At 40.4% G+C, this 9,214-nt stretch overlaps 1 protein-coding gene across 2 annotated transcripts; it reads right to left on the bottom strand.

The window, feature by feature from the left end:
• Positions 1 to 4,932: 4,932 nt before the first annotated feature.
• On the bottom strand, positions 4,933 to 7,961 carry LOC146457257 (tetratricopeptide repeat protein 28-like). Of its 2 annotated transcripts, none has more exons than XM_085092065.1 (2): positions 5,903 to 7,961; positions 4,933 to 5,472 (listed from the first exon to the last, which is right to left on the bottom strand). In XM_085092065.1, the coding sequence occupies exons 1-2, from the start codon at positions 7,710 to 7,712 to the stop codon at positions 5,441 to 5,443; spliced, it is 1,842 nt and encodes a 613-aa protein (XP_084948191.1). In that variant the 5' UTR covers positions 7,713 to 7,961; the 3' UTR covers positions 4,933 to 5,440. The 2 variants fall into 2 exon arrangements, with proteins under 2 accessions (XP_084948191.1, XP_084948192.1); XM_085092066.1 differs by having other exon boundaries at positions 4,933 to 5,478; positions 5,912 to 7,961.
• Positions 7,962 to 9,214: the final 1,253 nt, after the last annotated feature.

Below are 9,214 nucleotides of genomic sequence, written 5' to 3'. Positions count from 1 at the left end.
TGTGACGAATGGAACAGTATTTTCCGGTTGGTTTGAACCAAGCCGTCCCAGTCCATCAAGTACCAATTTTCGCGCGAAAATACCAAATAAACAGGGGAATCAAAAAATGGCGGACTCTTTGTCTATTTTACTTGCTTTAGAGTTGCTCGACGACTATGAAGTTGAAATAAGCGAAGTATTGGACGAGGACGACGACATAACGCTGTTCAGTGTGGGTATACGTAGCTCCTAATTGCGTAGGAATTTAAACCGAGTCCGCGACTACTTTGAGGGCACGATACCACTCCATTTTCCTGACGAGTTTAAGACATTGCGCGTAGCTTTTATGCATTTTCGCACTACTTGCAAAAGTTTGCCGTGGCTTCGGTGCAAAAGTGGTGCAAAAGAACATTCAAGTCATCTGTCGCATAATAACAAGCGGAACACTGATATTGAGCAGAAGAATTGGAAGCCATGTTGAGTTCGATTTCCGCGCTCTGAGAAACTGAGCGCGAGCAGGAATGGTCGAATGGAACGGAATTTTCCGGTTATTCCGATTTTCCGGAATTTTAGGCCAACCTCGCGAGGTACACCCAAAATTTCGGAATGAAATTCCGGAAAACGTCTGTTCCATTCGCTCCCAAACCCGGAATTTCCGGAATTTTTGGTCGAATGGAAAGCGCCGGCTGGGTTACTGGAATTTTTCACCGCAAGATTTCTGGGGTAAAACAATGCCAAGCCGTAATGGTGCAGCCAGCCAAAAAATTGGATCTTCCCAGTCTCTCTCCTGGCGACCGACAGCTTGTTCCTTTGGGCATGAGTTTGTTGCATCGATACTGCGTAGAAAACTTACATGTAACACTACTGCGACATGATAGAGACCAATCCGAGAATCAAAACTGAATGTAACCGTGGACAGCTGTGAATAAGTGGCCACGTGTATCTTGACAGTGGAAAACCTTCGAACTTCCGATGTTTTGATTCTAATGAGTCAGGACTTAGAGAAACAATTTGAAATAAAAAATTAGCCAAAAGAGACTACGTTTTGAAGACAGGGTGGCCTCATTTTCAAGTCAATTTACTCCACTTGAAGATTGACTTTTTTTTAATTGAAAATAAAACCACGATGTCTTTGAAACGTAGTCTCTTTTCGCAGGTTAAATAAAGTTTTCGAAAAACGTCCTTTATCGAGCAAAGCAAAAGGTATTTGATATATTGTGATTACCTTTCCGTTTGTCTGCCCACTGAACAGACCTTGTTATAGTAAAGAATAATTGCAATTTTGAATTGGAAGGCAAGCAATTAGAGGTGGGGTTAGATGGCGTCGTTTCCAAGGACAGCCAATAATCAATAGACTGTTTTAGTGTTGACTACTGTAAACCATGTTTCAGTAAAAGACGCTTAGCACAAACTGTCGCAGAATCTTTTAGGACTCCGCACTCGCCGGTTCACAAACTGAAGAGGACTGTATCTTTCCTTTACTGAAAATTTATTCCAACATTCCAACAATCTGACAATCTCCGATCCAATCTACAATTACATATATACATACATCTTCTAATCGCGATTCACAGTTCCGCTCGCAATTCGTTCTTACTCGATCTGACCTTACATTACAATTGTACTAAGATTTACTAGGTTCTATTTGCGCGACAAGTATTTTCCCTATAATTACGAACACAGTAAAATCCCAAGCCTACACTATTGTAATGCTTCTAAATTTCATTTCTATGACACAATTACACGCGTTTCTCTTCCTTATTTAGCTTAATAGATGCGTGCAGTTACATCATTGTCATGCAGTACATTAACTTCGGACTTTGCCGGTTTACAGTTCGGTGCAATCTGCTTTGTCACTAACTTTATCTTATCAGTGTTACATGCGATATATTTCGTGTGGCATTATTCATTCAATACATTTTCTAGTTAGGCCATCCCAATAAAATGTTTCGTTTTTCGTCGCCCCGTCTCTTGTGATGGTGGGTCGGTCGCTCGGGCAAAAAAAAAAAAAAAAATGAGCACTTGAAGGGGTCTGGGTTTCGGAGAAGGCCGGGCTGCTAAGTAAGAGAGCCTGGTAACAAAGCCAACTCGAAAACGTGATCTTTTCGTTCGTTATTCGTAGTATCGATGTTAATTAAAGACAAGGGCATCACATCATACCAATTGTTGTTAATAGAACAAGATCGTGTGCTTTTAAATTAAAGTATTTGCTTCTTTGACTATAGTGAATCTGGTTTTTTTTTCTTTTTTTTTTTTCTTTGACTTTTCGAAAAAAAATGGGTCGGTCGGGTGATGGGAAACGAAACATTTTATGAGAATGGCCTTAATATTCAGCATCATGCAACATTTCAGTTTAAGTTACGCACATCAGTGGTTCTTTCCTGACACAAACTAATTATTATAAAAGGCTAGCTATTAGTTATTTCAGTCGGTAGAGTGGACATAAATTGCGCGTACTTGAGAAGATAATGGAGCATTGTCACGACATTTTTCTAAGTTTTTGTCAAAACTGCACAAAATGTTGCCAAAGTAACTTCAATCAAACATGAATTGGCTCTAAGAGTACAAAGAAAACAATATAAACAGACTTATCGAAGGAAGAGCAAAACATAACCAATCAGTTTAGTCGGATCTTCCCCAATAAACCGCACGGAAAAAAGCTTGAAACCATTGGCCATTATTTTTTTCAATTTTAAATCCATTTCCATCCTGGTCTTCTGCAAAGATAACCTACACTAGTTTTTTGCATTAGTTATTGGAGTTATCATGAAACAAACTGCGGCATAATTACTTTAACGCGCCAATAATACACGTATGTTTTTGTTTCGGCATTCGGGAGTAACACAAAAGTGACAATACCCCTTAAAGGGCTGATTTCGACGGTGCGAATTTGTCGTTAAAGTTGTGTAAATGGCAAAGAAATGACAAAAAATTAACAAATTCCAGACGTTTCGGGCTTCCCCTCTCATCTGTGGAAGGGCGGAAGTGTTAAGCGTGATTTTCGTTCGAACTCACGAATCAGCTCTGAAATAAAGGGTGACTGCAATTTAGTTTCTAACTTTGGGATGCATTCTGGCTTCGTTTTCGAGTTTCAATGTTCTTTATTTTCTAATCTTGGATATCAAGTTTTTCGTTTTCAACATTCGACCGCCCTAAAGCCAAAATAAATTATTATAGACGGCGAGCAGTCGTACTTTTTCCTTAGGTCATGCGCACAAAGAGACAATAAAATTATGCAAATTAGTAAAATGAACGAGGGGGATTTGGGAGATCCATCGCGCACTAAAGAACTTAGCAGGAGGAAGAGACCGCTAGTAGTCTAAAATTATTCCCAAGGCACTCATCATCAATTCATCTTAGCACAAATAACATTAAAACCTCAAATAGTTTTCCTACATTAATTCAAAAACCAGTTTGCGTCTTCCTGAAAAGAGATTATGATTCTACAAATAAGTCATTTCGAAACAAACAGTAATCAGGTTAACCGATAATTTACATGCTTTCCAAAAGCACTTTCCTCTGGGTCCTCCTTGAACAATTTTGTTGAAAGTTTGTGTTTGTTGATTGCATGATTCTGCAGCTGTTTGATTATTGAAGGCCGCCAGTAAGGAGGGGAAGGGGCTTATAAGTGGGTGGGGTGGGTACGTCTTGCATTTTTTGTTTTTGTTTTTGGGTTGAAATATTATTTTCATAGAAACCGGCAACTTTCTTCCCTTCTCGCAATGTGAGTGGCACGAACGTGTTATCCAGGGGAGCAGGGATGGCGTATGCCTAGTGATAACAATACTCGCCTACCATAAAGCTAAAGCGGCCCAGGTTCAAGTTGAATTTATTGTTGGTTCTCATCTTTGCTCCGAGGGTTTTTCCCTGGTTACTCCCGTTTTCCTCTCACCACAAAAACCAACATCTCCAAATTCCAACTCGACCAGAAACGCAAGGACACCTTCAAAAAGAGTTTCTAGAGAGCTCTTTGGTGCTCCGAGGGAAAACAAATTAAGTGACCAGTTTTGTTTTTTTGTTTTTTTTTTTTTGGCGTCTTTGTTTTGTTTAAAAAGAAATAAGAAAGTACAGCTGCTAACTCCAGCTCTAATTTGAAACGAAAACAAATTTTAGTCGACTCCACAGTCAACTGGATATTTCGAGATGCATTTTTGGACTCAAAGCAAAAAATAGTTGAAAGAAGCCAACATTTTTAACAATAGAAACCAAAATATTCCAGCAGTTTCATTTTCCACCAGATTGTACACCGAAAACAATCCTGTTTTTACCGATCATTCTCGACCTGTTTTTTGGCGCAGGTCTTTACCGAGAACTTCAAGGTATTTTTTTTTCTTTGTCTTTGGGTGAGTCTATTTCGACTGTAAAAATGAAGCCACCGTCATTTGGGAGCGCTTGAAAGGAAAAAATAAAATTAAAAAAATAAATATTACTTTTATCACGACAAACTACTATGTATGATTATTATTTTATTGCGAATGTTTTGATTAACTAATCTAGGTATATGCGCTACACTTTATGTACTGTTATTATTAAATTAATAGGGCACCTTATTACACGATACCAATGAGACGGTGTGAAAACCTCGTATACCGCGTCACCAAAAACTATGTCAATGGAAATACGAGTTTCTTCGTGAAACGACACAGTTGAACTGATTTGGAGGCGCATTGTTTTGAGACAAATTCTGTTTTTTTTTTTTTTTTTTTTTTTTTAACGCGGTTGAGAAATAACAGAATACACAGACTATCAGTTCACAAAAAAACACGTTTGTGCCTATTCCGATTTTATCGACTAAAAACCTTCCTTAAAGAACGCGAGTCCTCCGATTTCAATAAATCTGAAAGCTTTCTCAAAAGAACGCAATTTCTATTCTGGGCAGACTGTATTCCGTTCACTCTGGTATCAGGGGCAGAATCAATGGAATAAAATTCCGTTCATGCCAAAAACAGAAAAGGTCCCAGAAGATATTCCAAAACGGTCCCGAAAGAATGCGACCTTAAAAAAAGAGGAACGAGGCAGTCATGTCTTGTTTCCATGACAACATAAAAATTTTGTTGTTGTTGTTGTTTTTGTTTGGATTCATAAAAGCTATTTTCCATCACAGAAAATATATACAAAAAAACCAATGTGCATCATCTATTCTAAATAATCATTAAGTAATATTTGATTTGGTTATTCTATCCTGTGAAAGTAATGGCTTCAAACTATATACACAGTAATAGCTTCAAAACATATATACAGAAACAAGCAATGAATATGTCCTTCACTAAACGAATAACAAGAAAATGGCCAATGTTCCGTACAATCGGGTTTACATTATTCTCTTGTTCATTTCTTAATCAAAGCAGGCATAGACCACTGGTTTTTGACATCTTTTGGACTCGAGATCATTACACTGTATCTCAGAAGTCGCCAGGGTTAAAAGACACCAAATGGACATTATCATACGTCAGGGTCGGCTTTACTGAGCAGCTCCTTCTTGGCTTGAAGACGCTTCTTCTGCCAAACAAAATAAAATAAAACAAAATAATTTAATCTGTGAGATCATCTTTATGGGTCTTCCGTGGTGAGGAGTGCGTGACGTAACGTGACGTGCATGTCGACATTCCGCCTATCAACAAATAACTAAATCATAAGTCTATTCCAGACTTTCATGTTTTGAAAACCGAAAGAAAAGATGGTGCACGATTGAAAAATTAGTTTGTGACTTCACCTATAAAATCTCACAACACTTTCTGCCATTTCGCCAATTCAGGTCCTAAGCCTGAACGCGTTGAGAGCTTAACTGAATCTGAAACGAATGGAATCATCGCACAACAAATTCCATCACAACATAACTTTCAGACACACTTGAAGACCCTCAGACCTTGACTGTCCTTAATTAATTTAAAAATATTACTTTTGTCTAAAGTCAAACGCAAACTAGACTCACCATTCTCTCCATTTCTGTTCGCAATTTCAAGAGTGACGTCATCACCAATCAGCACAAATGGAGCCCAGTACTTCACGGCACCGAACTCCTGTGACTCCCGAAGTGATGTCATAGCCTGGTGAAGAGCCACACTAGCGCGTTTCCCATCTGCCAGGTGTTGGTAGAAATTTCTCATGAACATCATTGTTGCCTCGTCATCAATCGCCCAGAGTGACACCAGAACAGACCGAGCACCAGCACACAAGAAAGCACGTGCTATGCCGACCACACCCTCAGACTTGACCTCTCCACGGCCACTGTGACAGCAACTAAGCACAACAAGCCTTGCACGCAGACGAACAGCTTCCACGTCTGACATTGTTAAGATGAAATCTTGCCTTTCAAGGATCTGCGATGTCCTGTCAGACTTTGGGGCCAAAACAATTTCTCCGGTTTCAGCACATCCATGTGCGGCAATATGCACCAAGGCAACCGACTTGAGCCTTTTCAGCACTTCGTCTTTTGTTGCATCACTCCCAATCAGAGGTGTGGTCTTTAGAAGGTCTCCAATCATCTCTGCTTCCTCTCTGGCATATCCTAGCTGCTTCCATTTGGGCTCACCGAACTGGTTTGTATACGTAATGCTAACTTCCTTTAAACATGGGTCTCCCACGACCAGCGCCCCAGTCTTAAAGTGGAAGTCCTCAGGTGCACCTGCAATCAGTTTCAACGCAGTCAGCGAGGGAACAGTGCGAATCCTGATTGACTCACTTAATGCAGAATAAGGAAACAAGCAAAATGGACCATCTGGAACAATTATTAACTGGTCACCATGAAGCAAGTCCGCAATGGGGCCAATAATAACATCGTACAGTCCGCTTAAAGAATTGACAGCAGCGGGGGTTGAGGACTCTTGTGTTTCTTCCACATCTTCTCTTTTGGATCGTGAGTCATCACTTAGCTCATCCATTGAGCGATTCTCGCATATGACGCGACCACGAACATCAATCTTTGTCAAGGTTGTTTCCAGTAAGAGGGAGGCAAGTCCAGGTTCAATTTTGGTTTGTTCAAAATGAAGGTCTCTGCTCTTCCCCAGTACCCAAAAATTGATCGTGCCATATGCTTCATCAATTGCTACAAACACTGCGTGTGTAGGTAAATCGTTTAACATTTGGGAAATCGTTTCCTTTAGCTCAACCAAAATGGACGGTTGTGAGTCAACCCCATACTGTGTCTTCAAAACATCTATCAAAGCCTGTGCTCGTCCTTTCTCAGCAGCACATAAAGCCTCCTTAGCCTCTCCTTTCTTTAAAAGAGTTCTCCACAGACCAGTGTACGGATGCGAGTTGAGATCACGAAATCCTATTTTCCACGCATCTTCTGACTGAAGGAGAGTTCTTGCGCTCTCTAGGATCTCTATGCTTGATTGATAACAATCAATAGCCTTAGAAAAAGAAGCTGATGATTCATAATCAAGACCTAGTCTAGCGTATGCATTTCCCTCCAGAAGCCTGTCCCCTGACTCTTTGCTCATAGAAAGAGATAGTTTGTGGTACTCTATGGCTTGTTCAATATTACCCATGCCGTAATAAACTAAGCCAAGATTGAAATATGCAGATCCCTCTCTTCCCTTGTCCCTAAGTTCTTTAGCAATGCCAAGTTGTTGTTCAAAGTACTCCATGGCTTGTTCCAAATCACCCAGCTCGAGGTAAACATTGCCAAGGCTGCAGTAGGCTCGGACTTCCACTAACCTGTCCCCTACTTCTTTAGCAATATTGAGTGCTTTTCTAAAGTTTTTCGTGGCTTTTTCTAAATTGTTCATTGTGTTGTGGTATTCGCCCAGACTGAGACATGCCTTTCCTTCGCTAGCCTTGTTTCTCACTCCATTAGCAATCCTGTAATGTTGTTTACGGTAATCTATAGCTTGTTTAAAATCACCAAGCTTTCCATATATTGTGCTTAGACATTCATAAGTACTTTCTTCTGAATCTCTGTCACCCAGTTCTTTGGCAACACTGAGATGTTGAGTGTAGTACTCTATGGCTTGCTTGAAATTACCCAGATTGGTAAAATAAACATCGCCCTGTCGTTCACAAGCACACGCCTCGTAATTCCTCTCCCCTACTTCTTTGGCAATAATAAGATGCAGTTTGTAGTACTTTATAGCTTGTTCAAAATTGCGAAGTCTATCATAAGTCTGGCCGAGTTGGCAGCAGGCTGTTCCCTCTGCACTTCTGTACCCCATTTCTTGTGCAATACTGAGACGTTTGGTGTAGTACTCTATGGCTTGTTTGAAATTACCCAGACTGCAATAAACATCGCCCAGTAGACTATAAGCAAATCCCTCGCTAACCCTGTCCTCTACTTCTTCAGCAATACTAAGAAACAGTTTGGAGTACTCTATAGCTTTTTCAAAATTGCGAAGTCCTTCATAAGCTCTGCCGATTTGAAAACAGGCTATTCCCTCTTGAGTTCTGTTCCCCAGTTCTTTTGCAATACTGAGACTTTTGGTGTGGTACTCTATGGCTTGTTTGAAATTACTTAAACTGCAATAAACATCGCCCAGTTGTCTACATGCACATCTCTCGCTATCCCTGTCCTCTGCTTCTTCAGCAATACTAAGGTGCAGTTTGAAGTACTCTATAGCTTTTTCAAAATTGCGAAGTCCCTCATAAGCTCTGCCGATGCCGGAACAGGCTACTCCCTCTGCAGTTCTGTTCCCCAGTTCTTTTGCAATACTGAGACTTTTGGTGTAGTACTCTATGGCTTGTTTGAAATTACCCAGACTGCAATAAACATCGCCCAGTAGACTATAAGCAAATCCCTCGCTAACCCTGTCCTCTACTTCTTCAGCAATACTAAGAAACAGTTTGGAGTACTCTATAGCTTTTTCAAAATTGCGAAGTCCTTCATAAGCTCTGCCGATTTGAAAACAGGCTATTCCCTCTTGAGTTCTGTTCCCCAGTTCTTTTGCAATACTGAGACTTTTGGTGTGGTACTCTATGGCTTGTTTGAAATTACTTAAACTGCAATAAACATCGCCCAGTTGTCTACATGCACATCTCTCGCTATCCCTGTCCTCTGCTTCTTCAGCAATACTAAGGTGCAGTTTGAAGTACTCTATAGCTTTTTCAAAATTGCGAAGTCCCTCATAAGCTCTGCCGATGCCGGAACAGGCTACTCCCTCTGCAGTTCTGTTCCCCAGTTCTTTTGCAATACTGAGACTTTTGGTGTGGTACTCTATGGCTTGTTTGAAATTACTTAAACTGCAATAAACATCGCCCAGTTGTCTACATGCACATCTCTCGCTATCCCTGTCCTCTG

The sequence above is a fragment of the Pavona decussata genome, unplaced genomic scaffold (assembly GCF_977016875.1).
Source record: "Pavona decussata unplaced genomic scaffold, jaPavDecu1.1 SCAFFOLD_244, whole genome shotgun sequence".
Classification (NCBI taxonomy): Eukaryota; Metazoa; Cnidaria; class Anthozoa; order Scleractinia; family Agariciidae; genus Pavona; species Pavona decussata.
Note: the sequence above shows the minus strand (reverse complement) of the source record. Positions and strands in the feature narration are given on the sequence as shown.

What these genes read in the sequence shown, in the direction of transcription:
- LOC146457257 (XM_085092065.1), bottom strand. Translation starts at nt 7,712, where the DNA reads ATGAACAATTTAGAAAAAGCCACGAAAAACTTTAGAAAAGCACTCAAT. An exon ending in TGGAGAGAATGGTGAGTCTA is followed by an intron (nt 5,473 to 5,902) that starts GTTTGCGTTTGA and finishes TGGCAGAAGAAG; the next exon opens with CGTCTTCAAGCCAAGAAGGA.